The 26,629-nt window shown below is 41.6% G+C and overlaps 1 protein-coding gene across 1 annotated transcript in view; it reads left to right on the top strand.

Annotated features, from left to right (window-relative positions):
* The window catches only part of LOC124798624, a 202,276-nt gene extending 175,925 nt beyond the window's left edge, over window positions 1–26,351 (top strand). Inside the window, exon 5 of the mRNA XM_047262104.1 lies at window positions 26,192–26,351. Within this exon, the coding sequence (XP_047118060.1) occupies window positions 26,192–26,195 (4 nt within the window). The 3' untranslated portion in view covers window positions 26,196–26,351. The remainder of the gene's footprint in view (window positions 1–26,191) is intronic.
* The last annotated feature ends 278 nt before the right edge of the window (window positions 26,352–26,629 follow it).

The raw sequence follows: 26,629 nt of genomic DNA, 5'->3' as shown, positions 1-26,629 counted from the left end.
AACTAGAAAATGTGAAAAGGGAAATGCAAAGGCTCAATCTAGATATAGTAGGGGTCAGTGAAGTGAAGTGGAAGGAAGACAAGGATTTCTGGTCAGATGAGTATCGGGTAATATCAACAGCAGCAGAAAATGGTATAACAGGTGTAGGAATCGTTATGAATAGGAAGATAGGGCAGAGGGTGTGTTACTGTCAACAGTTCAGTGACCAGGTTGTTCTAATCAGAATCGACAGCAGACCAACACCGACAACGATAGTTCAGGTATACATGCCGACGTCGCAAGCTGAAGATAAACAGATAGAGAAAGTGTTTGAGGATATTGAAGGGGAAATGCAGTATGTAAAGGGGGACGAAAATCTAATAGTCATGGGTGACTGGAATGCAGTTGTAGGGGAAGGAGTAGAAGAAAAGGTTACAGGAGACTATGGGCTTGGGACAAGGAATGAAAGAGGAGAAAGACTAATTGAGTTCTGTAACAAGTTTCAGCTAGTAATAGCGAATACCCTGTTCAAGAATCACAAGAGGAGGAGGTATACTTGGAAAAGGCCGGGAGATACGGGAAGATTTCAATTAGATTACATCATGGTCAGACAGAGATTCCGAAATCAGATACTGGATTGTAAGGCGTACCCTGGAGCACATACAGACTCAGATCACAATATAGTAGTGATGAAGAGTAGGCTGAAGTTCAAGACATTAGTCAGGAAGAATCAATACGCAAAGAAATGGGATACGGAAGTACTAAGGAATGACGAGATACGTTTGAAGTTCTCTAACGCTATAGATACAGCAATAAGGAATAGCGCTGCAGGCAGTACAGTTGAAGAGGAATGGACATCTCTAAAAAGAGCCATCACAGCAGTTGGGAAGGAAAACATAGGTATAAAGAAGGTAGCTGCGAAGAAACCATGGGTAACAGAAGAAATACTTCAGTTGATTGATGAAAGGAGGAAGTACAAACATGTTCCGGGAAAATCAGGAATACAGAAATACAAGTCGCTGAGGAATGAAATAAATAGGAAGTACAGGGAAGCTAAGACGACATGGCTGCAGGAAAAATGTGAAGACATCGAAAACGATACGATGGTCGGAAGGACAGACTCAGCATACAGGAAAGTCAAAACAAGCTTTGGTGACATTAAAAGCAACGGTGGTAACATTAAGAGTGCAACGGGAATTCCACTGTTAAATGCAGAGGAGAGAGCAGATAGGTGGAAAGAATACATTGAAAGCCTCTATAAGGGTGAAGATTTGTCTGATGTGATAGAAGAAGAAACAGGAGTCGATTTAGAAGAGATAGGGGATCCAGTATTAGAATCGGAATTTACGGACTTATTGTCAAATAAGGCAGAAGGGATAGATAACATTCCATCAGAATTTCTAAAATCATTGGGGGAAGTGGCAACAAAACGACTATTCACGTTGGTGTGTAGAATATATGAGTCTGGCGATATACCATCTGTCTTCGGAAAAGCATCATCCACACAATTCCGAAGACGGCAAGAGCTGACAAGTGCGAGAATTATCGCACAACCAGCTTAACAGCTCATGCATCGAAGCTGCTTACAAGATTAATATACAGAAGAATGGAAAAGAAAATCGAGAATGCGCCAGGTGACGATCAGTTTGGCTTTAGGAAAAGTAAAGGGACGAGAGAGGCAATTCTGACGTTACGGCTAATAATGGAAGCAAGGCTAAAGAAAAATAAAGATACTTTCATAGGATTTGTCGACCTGGAAAAAGCGTTCGACAATATAAAATGGTGCAAACTGTTCGAGATTCTGAAAAAAGTAGGGGTAAGCTACAGGGAGAGACGGGTCATATACAATATGTACAACAACCAAGAGGGAATAGTAAGATTGGACGATCAAGAACGAAGTGCTCGTATTAAGAAGGGTGTAAGGCAAGGCTGTAGCCTTTCGCCCCTACTCTTCAATCTGTACATCGAGGAAGCAATGATGGAAATAAAAGAAAGGTTCAGGAGTGTAATTAAAATACAAGGTGAAAGGATATCAATGATACGATTCGCTGATGACATTGCTATCCTGATTGAAAGTGAAGAAGAATTAAATGATCTGCTGAACGGAATGAACAGTCTAATGAGTACACAGTATGGTTTGAGAGTAAATCGAAGAAAGACGAAGGTAATGAGAAGTAGTAGAAATGAGAACAGCGAGAAACTTAACATCAGGATTGATGGTCACGAAGTCAATGAAGTTAAGGAATTCTGCTACCTAGGCAGTAAAATAACCAATGACGGACGGAGCAAGGAGGACATCAAAAGCAGACTCGCTATGGCAAAAAAGGCATTTCTGGCCAAGAGAAGTCTTCTAATATCAAATACCGGCCTTAATTTGAGGAAGAAATTTCTGAGGATGTACGTCTGGAGTACAGCATTGTATGGTAGTGAAACATGGGCTGTGGCAAAACCGGAACAGAAGAGAATCGAAGCATTTGAGATGTGGTGCTATAGACGAATGTTGAAAATTAGGTGGACTGATAAGGTAAGGAATGAGGAGGTTCTACGCAGAATCGGAGAGGAAAGGAATATGTGGAAAACACTGATAAAGAGAAGGGACAGGATGATAGGACATCTGCTAAGACATGAGGAAATGGCTTCCATGGTACTAGAGGGAGCTGTAGAGGGCAAAAACTGTAGAGGAAGACAGAGATTGGAATACGTCAAGCAAATAATTGAGGACGTAGCCGCATCAAACCAGTCAGTAGACTGATGACAAAAAAAAAAAAAAAAAAAAAAAAAAAAAAAAAAAAAAAAAAAAAAAAAACAAAAACCTGGTTACGTGTTCTGTGCATCACCATTTAATTTTCATGACAACTACATCTTCCATTCCAATATCCATCGGTATTTTCTTGTCTGTTCCATTATTCCCATATATACATCTGTCTACTGCTAAGCAACATGTATTTATTGAATGGTTTTCGCAATAAAAGTCCTTGTCTTCCTGGAAGCATGGACTGATTGCTTATTTTCCGTCTCAGACATACCACATACTTTACAGAAAGCACGCCTGCCAGTTTTAACTCTTCTCTTTATTTTTCCTGTTCATCTAGTTGTCTGCAAATGCCCTAAATGCAGAATCTTATCAACAGGTTCTATGATTCTACAGTTAATTGTACTTTCTTTTCAATGTGTTGTTTGTACGCTGTTGTATTATTATCGTAGTCAGCTTTCAGGTCCGATGGATACTTTTATACCTCTGCACATTCAAAGTATTATTCGTGGTTATCTGTGCCTAGCTTGGTTAGGAACCTTGTGATGAATTCTTTGAACGTGTCAACTCATTCCACACTTCATATGGACATCCTTGAGTTTCTCCTGTTGAACATTCTTCTATAAATCCGATTTTCTCCAATTCAGAGTACTCGTAAAGCAGCCGCTTGTACTCGGCTACGAATAACACAAAATGAGAGTCTCTACGCATCTCGAACCTTAGACCAACTCGCTTCCACATAATTCACCATGTCATGAAATTAATTGAGTTACTCCTTCTGTTTCACAGGTTTCAGAAGTTTCGTTTTCTATATCGAGCTTCGTTTCGTGCCTAAGCTACTGCAACTGTGTATCGACTCTCGTTCCACAATATTTATCTGTTATTTCCATCAACAAACAATTGGGTAAAGTCTTTCTTTAAATTTAATTTAAACTCTAAAATAATTTGCCAATTATACGTGCAAAAGGAGATTCCGTTGGGTAAATAACAGAAGCATTTTAAAATGTAATTAACGTTTAAGGAGCTGCGTTCGGTATCAGATGGCTGGTATATGTTACTGTAGGCACGTACAGATAACCTAACACTGTATTTGATAGTGAAGACAAGTATGAAATGTCCAAAGTATGCCTACGTATACGTACTACAAGAGGCCCTAATACAAAACAGAATCACTTACCCACACGAAGTGCACATTAAGTGTGAAGAGGTGTTTTGTAATACCACCGCTGGGCTACTGGCGCTAATTTCAGACCAGGAGTGGGGTTAATGATAGGTAGACTTCACTGGCGTTACATTTATTAATATCTTCCTTTCACTCACGATACACAAAAACAGCGGACCACACTTTAAACAGTATTAATTCCGTAATAATAATTTGAGCCCAGAGCCACATATATGTGACGGACTTTGCGCAACCGTGTCGTTTTGTACTCTGCCGGTGACTATACAATAATAATAATCACTATACAATAATAATTATTGCTTGCTGTTCACTTTGTAACAGCTGGGTTCAATTCGAACTGCAATCTGAGTTAAATAGCAACACTGTATATTCATTTGTTAGGGTGGAGTCTATATGATCCTACATGTTCATCATGTTATACACAGAGTTGTCGTAACCTATTGCCCTTAGCCTATGACTCTTGGTATACAGTGTTATACTGTGGTTTCAAAAAATGACTGCATGGTAACTGCAACACATACTCAAAACAGAAACGTATAGAGCATGTCTCCAAGTTGTAAATCCATATTACAGACTTCAGTATGTGCACCGTTTGTGACGCGGCGAATGTCAGTACGATAGTCAAACCCCTGCCACACACGTCCCAAGACGTCATGGTCGACAACAGCGACCGCATTAGTCATCCCTTCTTGGAACTCAGTGCCAGTGGAACCAAGATATATTGCTGTAAGCAGCAGTCACCTCACCACAGCTGACGGTGGCGCCATGGAGCGTGAGGAGAGTCGTGCAGGGTAGCAAGCCAACACTGCGGCAGTCCGGCACTGAAGTTATCACGAACGTCCGAATGAAATTGTGATGGACTACCAGCTTGTTGAAAAACTGAGTATCAACTGTCTTCCTGTATTGTAACATAAGCAATCGCTGCAGCATCAGTACACGAAACCAGTCACAGTTTTCTTTGTAAAGAAAACTGGTCCGTTTACATTCTGAAGATAACATGGCACGAAATACATTAACTTTAAGTGAATTACAGATGCGTTCCATAATGTCTGTGGCCCAAACACGCACCTTATGACAATTATCTTTTACAGATACATGAAACATGGATTTATCACTGGAAACCATTTCTGTGAAGTCCTTTGGCCACTGCATGTCATTATAAAAGTTAGGACGAAGCTCATTTCCCCTAGTAGTCTGCGTTTATAACGACTACAGCTGGTGTGGTTTTAGACACACACGTTTGCGTATGATGCTGTAGAGAGTTAACTACGGTATCTGCATCTCAATGCAGACAAGTGTCCTCGGTTTCCTCGTGCAGCTGATGAACGATTCCGGATTAAGCTCCACCTTCATTGCTGACAGTCCCAACCGGCCACTTTGCTTCACTCTAAATAAACAACCAGTTTCACGGAATTTGTTGTACCACCCTTGGATTGTTTTGCCTGTTGCGGTTTTTACCCGATAATTTTGTATGAAATCGTCGCTGAAACGTTATAACTGACTCAAATTTAGCGAAATCAAGGACGAAAAACGCACGCGTCGCACCATTATACGCCATGACCGCTGATATGTGTCAGTTTCCTGACTGTCTTGAAGTTTTTGCGTAATTGTCTTCTGAAACGTCGGAGGAACTAATGGAGAACCCCGTGTTATTTTGATGTAAAAAAATAAAAAATGTAATGGGCTATTAGGAATGAAGAATACCAGTAGTAATATGTCCATGGGGCCTTCCGCCCACTTTGAACTTCAAACATATGGTGAAGGTCATAAAGGAAATCGCATAAACATCATATGAACAACTATGACATGACAGTCCAACCCCTCCTTGTTTGTAAATCTATTATTTTACATTCTCCTGCACGAATTCGGAGTTAACACTTCTTGCATGAATTTTCTTCTTGGTGTGTCTTTCTTCTCTTTTTGTATTACATTATATATACTAACCCACTATTGCGATGTTCTAACACCGAATTTCTGAAATGAAATTTTCACTCTACAGTGGAGTGTGCGCTGATATGAAACTTCCTGGCAGTTTAAAACTGTGTGCCAGATCGAGACTCGAACTCGGGACCTTTGTCTTTCGCGGGCAAGTGCTCTACCGACTGAGCTACCCAAGCACGACTCACGCCCTGTCCTCACAGCTTTAATTCCGCCAGTACCTCGTCTCCTACCTTCCAAATTTCATTCTAGAAACATCCCCCAGACGAGGTACTGGCGGAATTAAAGCTGTGAGGACGGGGCGTGAGTCGTGCTTGGGTAGCCCAGTCGGTAGAGCACTTGCCCGCGAAGGGCAAAGGTCCCGAGTTCCAGTCTCGGTCCGGCACACAGTTTTAATCTGCCAGGAAGTTTCACCGAATTTCTACCTACGATCCTATTTTTTCCTTCTTGCAAAGCTTTAATTCTCACAGTGAGGTTCTATCCTTCCCTGTTGCCGACTGACTAATACCATCCTGGAGGTTAAAGGAAGATAAGGAAAGGACTTGCGAAATTCTACACCCTTAGACAATACTTATTATCGCCAGAATCAGACAAGCAGTTGATGTGGATATTCCTATGATGATGAGTCTGTGGTGATGTTCTGACCAATATCTTTTTCACATGACCGAGCCGGTGCTCCATCATCACGCGCTCATTTTGAGCGGCCATCTCCTGATCTCTGAGCCGGTCCTGGGTTGAGTCTGGGCCACGCCCAACTGGAAATTCCTTGGTAGTTTTACCTGTCCTTTTCGTGCCCTAACGGTCCAGGTATGGGTCAGAATAACCGCAGGTACATCCTGCTTCACTTGCTTGGTTTTAAATTTCTATCTCGTGTTGTCTACAACCACTTCCTTTCTGTCTCTGGAACGAACTCCGAGCAATTGAGACAGAGCATCTGGTTCACCCTGAAACGGACGAATTCTTTCTGCACGTGTCATTATGCTTCGGGTCGGAGGTTATAGTAGACATCATGTTGCCCACTTGACTCCCATTGAGGGTTATATAGCATTACCCACTGCCTGACATTGTACAAAGGCAATTGTGCCTTCTTATTGTGGGTGCCTTCTAGCCATTATAGGGCTTCTGTATTCGTCTTTTTAATCTGGCACCAGTTACTTTTTAACCTTTCAGGATAATTTCAAACGAAGGAAATATTGTCTCTTGGGCTACGTTTGTGAAAGAGGAGAGCATTTTTGGACTAAAGCAACCCTTTACTTTCGTGAATCTTCGAATTACACACTGCTACTACATATGCTAAATGTGGTAGTTGTGCATCTCAGTGCTTTGGCTACTATTCATGTAATAGCATTTTTCTTTTCTTTTGGTGTACCCGTTCAGCCTTTTGTTTATGGGCATAGTGCACTAGTTCATACCTTCTTTGTGCGTAAAAATCGGCACTATTGCTTCAGTAACTCAGAAATACAATTCGTGCCTTAATTAGTTATAATGGTCTCCGGTGACTGGAAATTCATTATCTTTTGGTCAACCATAGCTGTGCACCGTTTCTGCCTATTGATTGGGGTATGACAGTCTTGGACAAGAAATGTGAGAAATGATCAATTAGAATTAACATACATTGATTTCCTGCTTGTGTTCGTGCAAAGGGACCAAGGATGACTATTCTGATAACTGAACTGGTCCATCCACTTTAGATAATCTTTGTAATGACATTCGTTGGCGACTCAGCTCAACTCATTGAGCACAAGAAATGCCCTCCATCTTGGTTCCTCACAGGTCACCAGTAACATGCTGCAACTTGGCACTCTGTGTCCCATTGCGCACTATTCTTGGCCAAACTGGAATCTTGAGTCTGCCTCAATACTTTGTTCTGTAAATGTGCTGAAACAGCTCAGTGGTGGAGTTCCTTGTCTGCTTGTACAGCACTCCATCATCAGACTGAACTGCACTTGTCTCACAAACTGCTGGCAGACTGGACAGCAGCTTGAGCTTTAGACCATTCTTCTGCAATCACCCCAGTACATTCTATGTAGTGTATTTTGCAACTAAGTCCATCTGTGATACTATAAGATTTCTGTGGATGGTGTACAACCTCAGTACCCGTACAACCATTGCAGCAAACAAGCAATTGGAACTTTTAATCCCATTTCAGAGCTGTGTGGCCTGCTATGACCTTAAAATGTCACCCATACAGATAACAACAGAAATAGGTTATGCCAAAAATTAGCAAGTGCATGTCCTTTGCAGTAGCTGAATCGTTTTTCTTCATCTCTACATCTACATCTACATACATACTCCGCAATCCACCATACGGTGCGTGGCGGAGGGAACCTCGTACGACAACTAGCATCTTCTCTCCCTGTTCCGCTCCCAAACAGAACGGGGGAAAAATGACTGCCTATATGCCTCTGTACGAGCCCTAATCTCTCTTATCTTTGTGGTCTTTCCGCGAAATATAAGTTGTCGGCAGTAAAATTGTACTGCAGTCAGCCTCAAATGCTGGTTCTCTAAATTTCCTCAGTAGCGATTCACGAAAAGAACGCCTCTTTTCCTCCAGCGATCCCATCCGAGTTCCTGAAGCATTTCCGTAACACTCGCGTGATGATCAAACCTACCAGTAACAAATCTAGCAGCCCGCCTCTGAATTGCTTCTATGTTCTTCCTCAATCCGACCTGATAGGGATCCCAAACGCTCGAGCAATACTCAAGAATAGGTCGTATTAGTGTTTTATAAGCGGTCTCCTTTTCAGATGAACCACATCTTCCCAAAATTCTGCCAATGAACTGAAGACGACTATCCGCCTTCCCCACAACTGCCATTACTTGCTTGTCCCACTTCACATCACTCTGCAATGTTACGACCAAATATTTAATCGACGTGACTGTGTCAAGCGCTACACTACTAATGGAGTATTCAAACATTACGGGATTTTTTTCCTTATTCATCTGCATTAATTTACATTTATCTACATTTAGAGTTAGCTGCCATTCTTTACACCAATCACAAATCCTGTCCAAGTCATCTTGTATCCTCCTACTGTCACTCAACGACGACACCTTCCCGTACACCACAGCATCATCAGCAAACAGCCGCACATTGCTATCCACCCTATCCAAAAGATCATTTATGTAGATAGAAAACAACAGCGGACCTACCAGACTTCCCTGGGGCACTCCAGATGATACCCTCACCTCTGATGAACACTCACCATCGAGCACAACATACTGGGTTCTATTACTTAAGAAGCCTTCGAGCCACTCACATATTTGGGAACCAAGCCCATATGCTCGAACCGTATTTAGGAGTCTACAGTGGGGCACCGAGTCAAACGCTCTCCATAAGTCAAGGAATATGGCATCCGTCTGATACCCTTCATCCATGGTTCGCAAGATATCATGTGAAAAAAGGGCGAGTTGCGTTTCGCAAAGCCGTGCTGAAGCACGGACAGCAACTTCTCTGTCTCAAGGAAATTGTATAGAAGCATAGGCTATTGCATATTCTTTCCTTTCTACTCCTTGGCTGTAAACACAGCCTAGACCATAATTGCTCGAGTCAGCTCGTATAATCTGTTTCTGATAGGGGAAGTGAGGACAGGATCGGTGGTCAATAAATGTGATGTTTCAAATACTGCTTCGCAATCTGTAGTCCATTGGAACTTGGTTCCTTTCCTTAATAAACGCTTAAGGAGTCTTGCTACCTCTTCAAATTTTTGGAATACATTTTATAACCGTGAACGGCATCCGAAAATACCAGTAATGACAAAATTGAAGCAAAAACGCTGTTTTAGGTCGATCCTCAAGTGATGCATCTAATTGGTGGTACCCACTTCGTTAATACATGATGGTAAAATAACAGCATTGCTCCCGATCGTCCAAGGACTCCGCACTGTACACGATAGGTAAGCATCCGTAACTGCCCATTAGTCTAAAAATCCATAGACGCAATACAATCTATGAGCCTTCTCACAATCTGCGATTTCTTTGGAACAATGGCTACAGATGCCGTCCAGGTACTAGTGCTTTCTTCTACAATCCCATCCTGGAGCTGTTGATCAATAAGCTCCTCCATCACTGGTTGTAGATGGTGTGGGACTTCTTAAGATTTTTTGAACACATGCAGCTTGTACCCAGTGGGAATTCTGTACTACAATAGTAATGGGGTCCAGGCAGGTTAAATAATTCAGCGTATTCCCCCAATAACCTGTCCATATCCACTCTATCACGTCAGTCAAATGCGGCGCCCGTCCCCTTGATGTGTTTAATTCGATAAACTGACCTGGTTTCGAGTATTCTACACCGAAATCCGTATTCAAATCATTCTCCTGTAACACTTCCGAGTTAGTTATTGGTGCACCTCTTGACAGCTTCATATTTTCAGCACCTACATTGTGTAGACTGTGAGCACTACTCTGTTTCCGTCAATTTCATGCACAAAGAATAAACTACTTCATATGAAACACTGTGTCTGATCCAGTTCCTCGTTTCTTGGGAAGGACTCTACAATGCACAAGTATGAATTAGGGATCAGCTCCTACCTTGATCCAGAGCAGCCTGCATGTGTTATATCCGACAAGTCTAGTATAAGAGACAGTGTGCACAGTATAACTAAGTTATGTGATGGTTCTTCCAGGAGTGAAACCGAGACAGAACAGTGTCCCACCTAGCTCCACTACGCACTATCGTAGATCGACTTTGGTGCGATATTTAACCAGGAAGTCTAACCCAAGAATGAAGTCGTAGCTCATGCATAGTGGTCCTTTTAACGGATTGTTACCATTATTTCACTTTCCACACACCTGCGGACATTTTCGAAAGGAGTACCGTATCTGTTTTCACCGTTGACACCGTGGTTTCCTACAAAACCCCTGTATTAGAAAACTACTCGCCTCTCTCTCGGCCTGGTCACATTTGCTACTGCTGCCACATTTACTACTGCTTTGTCAAAGGTTTTCGGGGATTAAATGCGCACTTTTCGCTACCTCTCAGCATGTAGACCCCGCAAAACACGCATCAACTGCCCTTTGTTCGGTTTTTTGAAAAATGACCTTATTGGTACGCTCATCCTTCACCAATTCATATACAGCAACACTGATTTTCCTGATGTGGTCTACAAACTTACTACCGATTCCCCTTGTTTTTGAACTATACCATTAAATTGTTCCTGATAATACCTAGAAGTATTCTCTCTTTTGTAACGATCCACCAACACTTTCTGATAGTCTGCAAAGGACTGATCATCCTGCAACTTATCACTGCACATTAAATATGTTCTAGCATCCCTCGCAAATTTTAACAACCAACACTTAGCAGCTGCTCGCTACTACACTTGTATAACTTCGCGGCCGTATGCAAATTAGAAAAGACAGAAATATCTTCCCCAGATTAACCAGAAAATGGGTATATTAGTGAGGCGTTACAAGCATAACGTTTGGGTGGAGACACACTAGAAGTTGACTGTTCCCTTCTTTCACCCTTTTAAAGAACTATTTTCCTATGCAAAACTTTATTACCATCTTGTACTTTAGCTACATCAAGCAAATACTGAATCGTCTCCTGAGTTGGTGCTCTTTACCAACAGACATTTTGCTTTCTACTATCACTACATACATACAGTACACCCGAATGGAAAAGAAAGGAAAGGAAGAAAAACAACCAGACAGGTCTAAACAACTTAAAGTTGGCATTTACATGAAGTATTTCGTGGATTGCCGTCGCTGATTCATCCTTTCCAGTTTTGCCTTTCGTTGGTCCACCATTACAACCTTCGACATCTCTTCTGACACCAAATGTAATGCTGCCGGTAGGAAGGCGTGGACGAGTGGCTCCCTACCGAAGGTGCGTGGGAGTACAGAGAACGCACGCAGTAAAGTTGTAGCTAAAATCTTAATTAATAATGTAAAATAGTGTGACAGTAGCAGGCAGCCAGTAGGCGTCGGGCGGTCACCCTCAAACCCGAGCATTCACGCACAGGTGAGCCAGTGCAGGCGTTCCTCGAGGACGGCAGCCTGCAGCTTTTGTTTCAATGCGGCAGGTGGCTACTCTGAATGGTTGTATTTATGAAGTCTGATAATGAGATGTTTTCTGGGACGATCAAGTTTTTCAAACAGGTTGGCTGTAATAGCCGAAATACAAGTTCACCAGTAACAGGGCGTCCTAGTTCAGTTAATAAGGTAAATGTTTAACGAATTTAAAAGTGAGAAAGGATGACGACATACACAGTAACCTTACATCGACAAGGGGTTGTCCTAAAACATTTTATTTTGATCTATGCTGATCAATATCCAGTGAACTGTCATTCTTTTCTATGAACACCTAGCGTGTAAAATCAATGCGTTTTAAGACTATGTGGTGTGGGGTCATGAAGACAAATAGATGTTCGAGATATTCCATACAAGATGTATGAAGGAATAAAAGGTAGCCGGCCGCGGTGGCCGAGCGGTTCTGGGCGCTTCAGTCCGGAACCGCGCCACTGCTACGGTCGCAGGTTCGAATCCTGCCTCGGGCATGGATGTGTGTGATGTCCTTAGGTTAGTTAGGTTTAAGTAGTTCTAAGTTCTAGGGGACTGATGACCACAGATGTTAAGTCCCATAGTGCTCAGAGCCATTTGAACCATTTTTTTAAATAAAAGGTGGATAATGTGAAACTCGAACCATAGCCGTTAATATAGATTTAAATTGGCCCCTACGTGGAATGAAACAATCAACTGTTCCGCAACACTGGCCACTTGCACCTTTTACTTATGCATTATCATTCACACTACCGCAGTGCTCCTGGGATCTCAGGATAGGCACATGGAAACATGTAATACCTGTTTGCAGAAGAAAAACTGTCTTTCGAACTTGTATTCAACAAATGGAACTAGAAAGGGGGTGTTCTCTTTTACAAATAGGACTCAGGATACCACTACAATATACTCAGCAGAGAAGCTGGACTGCATTTTCAGGTAGGTGCCAAGACAAGAGAAATTTAATTAATTAAAAAAATCAAGATTTTTTATTAAAATTATCTATGGATGTTGGTATTAAATAGACTCAGAAAGTTGAGTCCTATTCATTTAGAAACACTGTTGACGCCTACGTGCACTATGATGGAATAGACAAACTGAGCAAAAAACTGTTAATTTCATATCTTAGGATGGAATAAAAACCGATCTTGCATTCAGGTACTAGCCAGGCTCAGAATGTTGAGTTCTTTGCATTTAACAGCACTATTGGAGCCTACTCACAGTTTGGTGGACATGAGGGTGGACATAAGCAAACTGAGAAACAGAGATGCTAACAGTTTCAGCACAAAATTAGGTTAAAATGGAAATACACACGATGAAAAATACATCCACTTATTACTGATTTAAGAACAGACAATACGATCTCTAACACTGTTGGCGTAAACATGAGTTCGACACAAAGTCAAAGTGTTTTAAGTTCCTTAATTCATGAAATTATCATGAATTTCAATCCCATGTTAAGTGCATTGTAATTCTTTAAGACTCATCTGATCGAAGATGGTAGAGTTACTTTCAAAATCATTAGAAACTGGGAACAGACCGCTGAGGTCATCGGTCCCTAGGCTTACACACTTCTTAATCTAACTTAAACTACCTTACGCTAAGGACATACACACACACACACACATACACACACACAGATCCATGCCCGAGGGAGGACTCGAACCTCCGACTGCGGGAACCACGCGAACCGCGGCAAGGCGTCCTAGATCACGCGGCTACCCTGCGCGGCATAAAAATCATTAAACAAAGGTATGATTCCCCATTTGCAGTACAGGGGCACACGGTTGAAACTTGTCCTACACACAAAGCAACTCCCTCAGAAATCTCAATAATTCGTGTACACACATAATTGTACTCAAACTGACTACTGAATTCGTTACCTAGATCCCAGTGCTATAAAAGAAAATTATTATCTATAACATTAACTCACTAAGTTGCACTCCAATACGTAAGTCTTATCACTGCAGGGTAAACTACAAACACACCTGACTCTCCTGTCACCCAAAAGAAGAATCATACCGCCCAGCGTATGCTGTTCACCTGAACAAATGGGAGGGAGGGAGCAGCCTGCCCTGCTGGCACAGTTAAATTATCCGTTTATCCGCTGCATATCAGAGATTGGCGAATCTAGCCTAACAGACTACTAATTCTCGTCACCGGTGAGAAATACATTCCACTTAAATTTATGATGCATTAAGCTTGAAACACAGGGTTAGGATTTGGATGCTGGTGCTCTTTAATAGACACAGAAATAAAGAAGAAGACTACTTTCCTTCCTTCAGAGTAGCTACAGTCTCAAACAATGAAACAACTCCATAACGAGAAATTTTATATGAAAGAGCTCTAACAGACTCCTTTCAATTTGAACTGGACAGCTTCTCCTATGTTTACAAAGATACAACATGATCATAGACTTTGGCAGAGACGTAAGATCTCCAAAGCCGATGATAGAGTCGATATCTCAAAAATAAAAATCTTTGTTCATTTATCAAGTACAATACACCTACACACAAGCCATCACACACACACATGTGCAGGTTGCTTATCATAATACACAAATATAATTACATATCTCTATGAAAGTTGGAACTTCGCAGCAAAACAAAACTGAATTCTTTCTTAGAATATCCAAGATTTAAAGAGCAAAACACTATGCAAGCAGAATGGATGTTCAAATTAAATATTTCCACATTTAAATTGTTTGTATAACTTGTTCAAAATACACGCAGATCCCTTATTGACACTACATAATAACAGGTCAGTAGATGACTGTTGTTCGACCTTTGTACCAGACATTAAGTGAGTGTTAACTAATATAGCAGGAGAAACCATGGAGGTAGTGACCACATTCAGTAATCTCGGTTCCCAGATCTCTGCTGATGGCGACTGCAGCCATGAAATCCGGAGACGCCTGTTGCTCGGTAGACAGGCGATGTCAAACCTTGACAAGGTTATAAGGTCCAGAGATATAACACTAGCAACAAAGACCCGTATTGTGAGGGCTATGGTCTTTCCAGTTGTGATGTATGTATGTGAGACCTGGACCATTGGAAAGGCTGAACGGCGAAGAATTGACTCCTTCGAATTGTGGTGTTGGAGGAAACTTCTTAGAGTTCCATGGACTGTAAAGAGAACCAACAGATCAATATTGGAGCAAATTAAACCAGATTTCTTCCTGGAAGGTCTAATGTTAAAACAAAGGCTGACCTACTTTGGACACACAATGCGAAGGCATGCCTCGCTGGAAAAAACATTAATGCTGGGGAAGATTGAAGGAACTAGAAGAAGAGGACGTCAGAGGATGAGATGGATCGATGGCATCACAGAAGCAATGTGTTCCAACCTGGAAGGTCTACGGGAGAAAGTGCAAGACAGGAAAAAGTGGCGTGATTTGGTTCATGGGGTCACGAAGAGTCGGAACCGACTAAACGAATAGAGAGAGAGAGAGAGAACTGATTGTAAATCAGTCACATGAACGCTACTGCAGATCTAACTTATAGCTTAAAATATACTTCTCGACGAGGAAAAAAAATGGTTCCTATGGCTCTGAGCACTATGGGACTCAACTGCTGAGGTCATTAGTCCCCTAGAACTTAGAACTAGTTAAACCTAACTAACCTAAGGACATCACACACATCCATGCCCGAGGCAGGATTCGAACCTGCTACCGTAGCGGTCTTGCGGTTCCAGTCTCTATGAGGATTAGCAAAGTAAATAATGTTGTCCTGCAATCTAAAACTCGATTGTAAAACCGAAATTTCGAAATACCTACAACACTTCGTAAAGCCAATGGACCTACAAATGAAATTTCTCCACACTTAATTGTCTGTATGACTTATTGAAAGCCATTCCGCTTACGTATTAACATTATGATCATTTAAATACATAAATATTGGTTGGAAAGCAAACATGAGAGCCACTGGAGCTCTAACTTACAGCCTAGAGTACACCAAGAATTAGCAAAACAAAGTAGGACAACATAGCGAAAAGCTGTTCGCCATACATCTTGGAATGCATTTAGCGTAGCAGTATGATCAAAATATTTACTACCAGCACACTACAAACGTAAAACGTTATTTTATGCTGTTACACATTAGATACTTAAGGGGATAACTGTACTCCCACTGTGATAGGTGATAATGTTGTTACCTTATTAAAGTAAACATTACAGACTTCCTTTCTCTCTGTAATAAGCACTGGCGAAAAAATTTCGGTACCAAGAAAGAGTTGTGCAACACAAACGAAAGTTTGTAGACGTGTTTCTACTAGCAAAAAGTGATGTCTATTCAAATTTCGCGCCAGTTGCATAAGAGTGGCGCTAGTAGTGCCACTATGAGGTTTGTTTAACACGAGCTGTAACGGTCGTGAGGACTAGTTACCTTCGAGATTGCATGCGGTGAGTTGATGTTAGTCATGAATGCCTTTATGGCGGCAAAGACGCCATTACCAACACCTTATTGAGTTTGAACAAGGACGTGTAATAGGGCTAAGAGAAGCTGGTTGTTCCTTCTTCAATACTGCAGAAATATTTGGCAGAAATGTAGCCACTGCACATGATTGCTGGCAGCGATAGTTGCGAGAATGTACTGTCTCAAGAAGACCGGGTTCTGGTGCATCGTAATGCATTGCAGCAGCAATATCAGCGTCAGTTGGCATCACAGTGACACAACGAACTATTACAGATCGGTTATTTCAAGGACAGCTCTGAGCCAGACGACCCGTAGCATGTACTCCACTGACCCCCAACCACCGCCATTTGCGAATTCAGTAGTGTCAAGCGAAAGTTCATTGGAGAGCAGTGTGAAGGTCTGTTTTTGAAATCCCTGGGCTAGCAGGACAGAGCGGATGAGGTTATATTTGTGGAAAGGGGCGAAAATAAATTACTGTCAGTTGCACTCAACATATAAACTTTATTTCTTAAAACACACAATCACAGAAGCAAGAATCAAAACTCTCAAGGTTTTAACGAAAGACCTCCTTTGATTTAATTTAGATCGGCTGAAGGCCTCATCGAAAATCCAAGGCACAAGGCTTAAGCAAGGAACTGAGGCACAGGAGTTCTTCTGGAGGTTTCACTCCTTTAGAGTCCGCCCCCGGTAGCTGAGTGATCAGCACGACAGACTGTCAATCCTAAGGGCCCAGGTTCGACTCCTGGCTGGGTCTGAGATTTTCTCCGTTCAAGGACTGGGTGTTGTGTTGTCCTCATCATCATCATTTCATCCCCATCGACGCGAAAGTCACCAAAGTGGCGTCAAATCGAAAGACTTGCACCTGGCGAACGGTCTACCTGACAGGAGGCCCTAGTCACAGGACATTTACATATACTTATTTAGAAAAAAATTTGTATCTTCAATATAAGTAGGCTGAAAGCCTTAGCGTAACCTTTCCCATAGAACTCGACTGAAGGCCTCACATTAATCAAGAACAGTGTTACGGTTTAAGGCCGAGACAAAAATTTTCAATGTTTAATCTAAATCGACTGAAGGCCTCACATTAATCAAGAACAGTGTTACGGTTTAAGGCCGAGACAAAAATTTTCAATGTTTAATCTAAATAGGCTGAAAACTCGGCTGAAGGCCGCATATCAACAAAACAGTTTAACGGCTCAAGGCCTAGGAAGAAGAGCTTTCAATTTGAAAAGGCTGAAGGCCTCATACTAAAGAATAACAACATTATGACTTCCGGGCAAGACAAGGATTTTGAATTTTAGAGAGATTAAAACTCGGCTGGAGGTCACACACCATGCATAAAAGAATTTTGAGGCTTAAGGCCTAAAGGGAAGAGGTTCTAAATTTCAACTAAAATAGGCTAAAGGTTTTATCCTAAAATGCTTCACATAACTCTAAGCTGAAGGCCACATACGAAACCCAAACAGTCTCTCGGCTTAAAGGCCAGACAAAGGAATTTCCAATATTTAATTTAAGCTGGAAAACTCGGCTCAAGGCCACATAAAAACTAGAAAATATTGCTTACAGCTTAAGGCATAGACAAAACTTTTCAACGACAACAAGATGTCAACAGCACAACGTTCTGGATGCTGGTAGCCAATCAAATGGTTCAAATGGCTCTAAGAACTTTGGGACTTAACATCTGAGTCATGAGTCCCCTAGACTACTTAAACCTAACTAACCTAAGGACATCACAGACATCCATGCCCGAGGCAGGATTAGAACCTGCGACCGTAGAAGCAGCGCGGTTCCGGACTGAAGCGCCTAGAACCGCTCGGCCACAGCGGCCGGCGGTGCCCAATCCAGCTAAGTCAGAATAAACGCCCAAAACTACCAACAACACCTCAGCTGTCGAACTGCACGTCATGCAGGACAGCATCAACACGACGAGGAAAATACACTGCCCAAAACTACCTCAAAGACCAGGGCAAGTAACCGGCAGAAGCTACCGCTAATACACTTCATTAATGAAGGAATGAATTAAATTAAGTTAAACATCACACAGAAAGACGGCTGCAATTCTAGCCGATTTCAACGCACATGCGTTGTTGCTCGCAGGATTCTCCCAGAAAGCGACAAACATTATCAAACGAAGAGATGTGATAGTTTAGTGTCCAGGATCGGTGGGCGACGAACTTCGTAACCTTAGCAAGAAGCGCCTCACAACTCCAACTGCGCGTGTACGCCATCAGTGGCTTTGGCCTGACTACGCGCCACGGAGAATTGGCTCAAATGGCTCTGAGCACTATGGGACTCAACTTCTGAGGTCATCAGTCGCCTAGGACTTAGAACTACTTAAACCTAACTAACCTAAGGACATCACACACATCCATGCCCGAGGCAGGATTCTAACCTGCGACCGTAACGGTCCCGCGGTTCCAGACTGTAGCGCCTTTAACCACTTGGCCACCCCGGCCGGCACACGGAGAATTCCTCGCTGCTCTGCCCCAACTGACCGACTGCCACACATAGCACACCTGGAAAATATATCTGCCACATCAAAGATAGTACAGCAGTACTAGTATCGATACACGCTGCTGCTGCCACTCACGGAGACAAGACAGCAACGTTATGGCGGTAACCGAAGAAGAAATAAGATACCACTGGACTGCAACCAATGATAAAGGAAACAAGGCACGACGCGAGCCAGCCATGGCTGAGTTGTGTTTTCTGATGAAAGATGGTTCTGCCTCTGCGTCAGTGATGGCCGTGTGTTGGTTAGAAGTAGGCCAGTTGAGGACCTGCAGTCAACTTATTCGCGTGCTAGACATACTGGACCTAAATAGAGTTTCGATTTCGTATGACAGCAGCAACACTCTCGAGGTTACCCCACGCAACCATTACTACAAATCTGTACAACAATCTGATTATTCGAGCTATTGTTCTGTCATTCATAAACTTCAATCCAGGGGGCGTCTTCCGACAGGATAACGCTCACCCACATACCGTTGTTGCAACCCAATGTGCTCTATAGAGTGTCAACGCTCCTGATGTCTTAGCCTGCTCGATCACCAGATCTGTCTCCAGTTGAGCATAAATGGGACACATCAGACGGCAACTCCAGCGTCATCCACAAACAACATTAACCGTCCCTGTATTGACCGACCAAGTACAGAAGGCGTGGAACTCCAGCCCACAAACTGACGTGCGGCACCTGTAGAACACAATGCATACCGTGCTTTCATTCAATATTCTGGAGGTTACACCGGTTATTCATGTACCAGCACTTCACATTTGCTGTGGCTTACATTAACTCGCGATCTCATATTGTTAATCACTTAAATATGTTACCTAGAAAAATGTATTCTCGAAATTTCGTTACTCTGCATTAGTTATTTTTTGATATTGCAACCTTTTTTTCGTCGGTATGTATTTTAAAGTTGTTGCCTCATAAAAGTAAGCATTACACAGAGAGAGAAAAACAATTAACGGTGTAAAAATCAAAGAAATGACGATATGCATGCAATTTTTGATGCTGTGTGCATACGTAATATGAAAATTAATGAGGAGATAGCACAGTAGATAACGCAGAAGTGGAAATATTTGACCGCTATTCCTCTGCGTACTAATAGGTGGGCGATGAGGGTCAGTGGAGAAAGGTGATCAATGGAGAGAATAATGTTCATTGGAGAATGATGGTCAGTGCACAATGACGGTCAGTGGAAACAAGATGGTCGGTGGTCTGTGATGGTCAGTGACCAATAACAGTCCTATTGCAGGATGACTTCCATCCCACTGGTTAAGAAAGAAGCAGAACGGTCCGACATTTGAAACATGAAATGGGTCATAATTAAAGAAAACAGAAAGGGTTACTATGAAAAGACAGGGTCATGGCCGTTTAAAGGAAACAGAACTAGTCATCACCTAAGAAAACTGAATGGGTCAAAGTTTACAGAAAAGGAATTCGTTAACACAAAAAACAGACCACTTACTGGACCTTCAACCAAAGAAATGGAGTGGGTCACCATTTAAAAACCAGACTGGGTCACCTTTGGAAAAAATGGAATAGGTTACTGTTTAAACAACTGGAATGGGTTACCATTAAAGAAAATGAACTGATCGCCATTATTTTTATTTTTATTTATTTATTTCAGTCAGCAGTCTTCTGACTGGTTTGATACATCCCATCATGAATTCCAATTCTTCGCTAACCTCTGCGCCTCAAAGTAGCACTTGCACCCTACATCTCTGTGTTCCTATATAGTTTTTTCTCTCTACAGCTCCATCTAGTACCGTGGAGATTATTCCCTGATGTCGTAACATATGTCCCTTCATCCTGTCCCTTCATCTTGTCAGTTTTTTCCATATATTCCTTTCATCATGAGTTCTGCGGAGAACCTCCTTATTCTTTACTTTATCGGTCTACCTAATTCTCAACAGTCTTCCACAGCACGCATCTCAAAAAATTCATTTCTCTTCTGTTCCAGTTTTCCCACAGCCCATGATTTATTGTCATTCAACGCCGTGTCCCAAACGTACAACTTCAGAAATTTCTTCTTGAAATTAAGGTCTATCTTTGATACCAGTCAAATTCTCTGAGACTGGAATGCCTTCTTTGCCTGTGCTATTCTTCTTTTAATGTTCTTGTTGCTTCGTCCATCGTGGGTAATTTTGCTTAGAAGGTACGAGAATATCTTCATCTACTTCGTGACGACAAATTATGATGCCAAGTTTCTCGCTATTCTCATTTCTGCTACATCTCATTACCTATGCCGTTTTCCAGTTTACTCTCAATCCATATTTTGTACGCACTAGACTGATCATTCCATTCAACAGAGCCGGCCGCTGTGGCCGAGAGGTTCTAGGCGCTTCAGTCCGAAACCACGCGCCGGCCGTGGTGGCCCAGCGGTTCTAGGCGCTTTTTCAGTCTGGAACCACGCGACCGCTACGGTCGCAGGTTCGAATCCTGCCTCGGGTATGGATGTGTGTGATGTCCTTAGGTTAGTTAGGTTTAAGTAGTTATAAGTTCTAGAGGACTGATGACCTCAGATGTTAAGTCCCATCGTGCTCAGAGCCATTTGAACCGGGAACCGCGCTGCTGCTACGGTCGCGGCTTCGAATCCTGCCGCGGGCATGGATGTGTGTGATGTCCTTAGGTTAGTTAGGTTTAAGTAGTTCTAGGTCTAGGGGATTGATGACTTCAGATGTTAAGTCCGATAGTGCTTAGAGCCATTTGAACCATTCAACAGATCCTCTAATTCTTCTTCACTTTCACTCAGGATAGCAACGTCATTAGCGAATCTTATCACTGTTATCCTTTCACTATGAATTTTAATTCCTGTCTTGAACTTTTATTTTATTTGCGTCAGTGCTTCTTCTATATATAGAGTGAACAGATGGGGGCGAAAGACTGCATCCTTGTCTTACACTCTTTCTAAACCGAGCGCTTCGATACTGATCTTGCAGTCTCGTTGCTCACTCTTGGTTCTGATTTGTCTCTATAGCTTACTCCTATTTTTCTCACATTTTTACGTTGTCGAATGCTTTTTCTTCGTGAACGAATACTATGAGCATGTCTTGATTTTCCTCCAGCCTTGCTTCCATTGTCAGCTAACAGCCTCGCCACAGCGGTAACACCGGTTCCCCAACATATCACCAAAGTTAAGTGCTGTCGGGCCTGGCTAGCTCTTGGATGGGTAACCGTACAGGTCTTCCGAGCGCTTTTGGCAAGCGGGCTCCACGCAGCCCTTGTGAGGCCAATTGAGGAGCTATATGACTGAGAAGTAGCGGTCCTGGTCTCAAAATCTGATAACAGTAGGGAGAGCAGTGTGCTGACCACAAGCCCCTCCATATAAACATGTGCTGAGGATGTCACGGACGTCGTTCGGTACCACTGCACCTTCCGAGGCTTGTTCCGAACATCTTCGGAAAATCAGAACTGCCTCCCTGAAACCTTTACTTTTTCTGAAGTCATACAGATCGTCATCTAACTGAACCACAGTTTTCTTTTCCGTTCTTCTGTATATAATTCTTGTTAGCAGCTTGGGTTTATGAGCTGTTAAGCTAATTCTACGATAGTTTTCGACTCATCTGGTCTTACTGCCCTCGGAACTGCGTGAGTGATATTTTTCTGAAATTCTGACCATACCTCAAAGGTCTCATAAATCTACACGACAACTTCAACAACTGTTTCGTTGCCACTTCCCCCAACTACTTTGCCGATGGATACTGTATTCCCGGTCTCTTCCAATACACACCAATTTCTTCTTCTGTCACATCTTCAGACAACTCCTCCCCCTCACAGAGGCATTCAATGTACTCTTTCCAACTATCCGCTCTCTCCTCTGCGTTTAACACTGGTATTCTAATTGTACTCTTAATGTTACCACCCTTGATTTTAATTTCTCTGTACGTTGTTTCGACTTTTTTGTAAGCTGAGGCAGTCCTTCCTACCATCATTTCTTTTTCGATTTCTTCACATCGTGCCTGCAGCCCTTTCGCCCTGAATGCTCTGTACTTACAATTTATTTCGTCCGTATGTGATTTATATTTCCGTGTTCCTGTCTTTCACTGAAAATTTCTGTGCATCCTTCTTTCGTCAATCGATTCCATCTGTTTCGGAGTTATCTTCCTTGTACTAATGTTTGTCTCTTCAAGATCTGTGATTGCCCTTTTTAGAGATGCCCACTCCACTTCAACTGAACTGCTGTTCTGATGTTCTTTATCCACATCCTTATCTAACTTCAAACGTATCTCATCATTTCTCAGTACCTGAGTATCCCACTTGACTACATATTGATTATTTCTGACGATACTCTTCATCTTCAGTCTACTCTTCATGTTACTAAATTGCGATCTGAGTCTATAGCCCACCCGGGTACGCCTTACATTCCAATTTCTGATTTTGAAATCGCTGTTTGACGAAGATGGAACACACCTAGAACCTTCCCATGTATCTGGGTCTTTCCCCAGTACATCTCTTGTGATTTTCATGCAGAGTGTTCGCTGTTACCATTTTAAATTTATTGCAGAACTCTGTTAGTCTTATCCTCTCTCCGACTCCAACCCTATATAACCCCATGATCCTCCCTCCTCTTCCTTTCCCTACAACAACGTTGAAATCCCCCATGACTATAAGATGTTCATCTCCCTTTACGTACTGAATTAACGCTTCAGTATCCGCGTATGCTTCCCCTATCTTTTCATCTGCTGCTCGTGACTGTGACATGTACACATGACCTATCATTATCAGTACTGGTGCGCTGTCGAGTCTGATGAGGACATCCCTATCATAGGAACCTGCCCTCTACCCTACATTCATATTCAGGATGAATACTACTCCTGTTACACCATTCTTCTCTCCATTTCACTTCACCTATAAATTTAGACTGAGCCTTAGCATTTCCTATTTCAGATTTTCTAGTTTGTCGCAATTTCGGGTCAATTTCTTACAATTTTGGGTAACTTATTACGGGTATTCTATAAGATGGATCAGTTATTAAACAACAGTTGTTGCAATTATTCGCTGTAATATGGATCACTTGTAATGCCTGTTACAATTATGGCTTGCACAGTTCTGAGGCAATTTGTAATACTTTTGGGGCAATTTGTTATAATTGTGAGTCAGTTTGTACAGTTCCACCTAACGTGGCATTGTTACAATTGTGTATCAGTTTGTACAGTTCCACTTAACGTGGCGGTTCGTGGTTAATTTGTTACGATTCACTGTAACATGGTACTGCATGGAGCGTGTATTGTCATGTACTCTCCACTGTGCAATTGCAGATGATTTTAAACTCTGTATTGCAAGATATACCTAATGCCCTATCATGGGGTCGTTATAATGTTTTACTGAGTTTCACAGCCTAGAAACCATTATTTCTTACATACACAAATGTGTGTTATGACTATTCAGTGTACTATTTCATCAAAATGGCTTGTAGTATCGCTTTGTGCCAGTAGAAGAGACTAACCTTTTGAACTACAAGGTGAAGTTAATACCAAAGGATGGGGTGGGGGTCAGTTTTTTTGGCTGATTTTGATATTAGAAAAGTTTTTGACATGGGAATATCACTGGTAATTCTGAGTGAACTTCAGGTTGTAAGATAGATCTGCAATAGTGCACATGTGTGCCTGTTTTTGCAATCAATTTAGATAAATTTAATGTGTGGCATGAAGATTGATGTACAATTGTCTGCTAACCTACAATTTATTTATGTAGTGTGATTAAGTGATTTGTGTGTATGTGAATAAGTTATATACTCAATTCGGATATGGAAAACATTTGGAGGAGTGGATGGCTTGCATATTTGGAGAAATAATACAGTTTTCTTTCGCTGCAAAGCTGAAATTATCGTAGAGATCTGTAATTATACTTGTGTAATTATATTTGTTTATTACAATTATCAATGTTTTAGTATGTGTGTGTGTGTGTGTGTGTGCATCGGGGGGGGGGGGGGGGATGCCAGCCACTCATATCAGTGAAACATCAGAAAAATCATCAGACAAACATCAGCCAAAGAACATGAGACAGAAGCTGACAGGCGTTTTGTTACATAGATCGTTACAAAGGTTTGAGAATCATCTTGCCAGTCCCACTTCTAACCACAAAGATATTTGTAAATGTTTTTACCTTCTTTTCCTGTCTTCTTCTTCCTCTATTGACGACGAATGAAAATGAGGTGGTAGCAGAGAAATAAAAGCTGAAGCAAACTTAAGGGGATACCAAAATAAGACATGACTAATGAAATATAAAAGTTACCATAAATCACAAAACTAAATCAATGTATGTCGAACAATGACAGACATATCTGGAGGGCATACCTCGATGTGCGGAGTAGAACCTAATATTGAGACAATATAATGTAATGTGCTTACCATGCTAATTCGCATTTGGAATGGATTACATAAAATAATATTCAAACAGAACATAAAATGTAAGGTAACAAAATTTCTATTAAAAACAGAAACACATCCAAATTCATATTGAATGAAATAAACAAACCTGTCAGGCATGCTAGCTGTATATAATGTAAGATACAAAGAAGACACTATTAGAAATACGGGTAAGGCATACTAGAAAAACAGTCATGAACACTGGACATAATGTTAGGCAGTTAACATGTTATTAAATCCACAGTTTTGGCCAAAATACATGTAAAACTACATGGATGAAAAGTATGTATCATGCAAAAGAGGATAGTCAAAGGAATCATAATGAATTAGCATTCATCGTTATAGAATAATAACAGTATTCAATACACAAAAATGTAAAGATCTGATATAATATTAATTACTTCAGTTTTACCATATGATTAGCGACACTTGCAATTAAATTTATAGTGCATAAAACATTACAAAATAATGTCATACAGAAGAAATACTATAAAATGCAAACGTGGTGAACAAAGAGCATCTGGATATGTGTAAAAATGGAGTCAGGCATTCAAATTAGCGGAATATTTAATTGATGAGAGCTAAATCTATCTGTAGCTGCTATGGGACACTTATTGACCAGTTCGTGCTATCATTAACAAGGTATGTATGAGAAATATAACACGAGAAAAAAGTTCATAATAACCTAAAGTATAGACTGGAAAATACATAATGTCACAAATTCGCTACTGTGTCAGTTAATGATAAAAAAAGTCAAGCACATTAACGCATAGAGTGAAAAATTACTAAATGTAGCTATCATATAAGGACTTTATATTGAATTTGCGTTCCATAAAGTCAACTGATCACAGGACGACATCATCTGTAGATTCCGTGGTTCCATGACACCGTAGTGTTTGCAATAAATCGTGGTAAGCACTGATATGTTCCGTTGAGCGACGCTAGGCAATCATAATTAGGTGTTACAATTCTGAATTATAGATGTTACTCGAATTGCTGTACTAAAAATGCTACGTATGTTCCGTATTTCATATTCTACGATCGATTCCAGGTAAGGTGTTCCAGCGCTATTCTCACGACGCGGCAGTGTGGAAGCATCTTACCGAGCACTAATGGAGTCCAACCGATGGCTACCGGGCAGCAGACGACTTGGAAGACATTGCCGAGTCTTAATTTAATTACTGAAATGCCTTGATAAATAAATGGAATGATGAAACTGTAACCACTGTTGTACCTGGTATCTGACGTTGATCATTGAATAGTTATGTTCTACCAAATATTTGTCTTACGGCGATTCAATGTACGCAAGAATTCCTCAGAAGAAGTATGGCGGTTGTCTCGGATAGGAGAGATACGAAATACGAGGACATTTCTACATCTACATCTACATTTATACTCCGCAAGACGCCCAACGGTGTGTGGCGGAGGGCACTTTACGTGCCACTGTCTTTACCTCCCTTTCCTGTTCCAGTTGCGTATAGTTCGCGGG

Source organism: Schistocerca piceifrons, chromosome 5 (assembly GCF_021461385.2).
Source record: "Schistocerca piceifrons isolate TAMUIC-IGC-003096 chromosome 5, iqSchPice1.1, whole genome shotgun sequence".
Classification (NCBI taxonomy): Eukaryota; Metazoa; Arthropoda; class Insecta; order Orthoptera; family Acrididae; genus Schistocerca; species Schistocerca piceifrons.
This window is presented reverse-complemented; position numbering and strand designations above follow the sequence as displayed.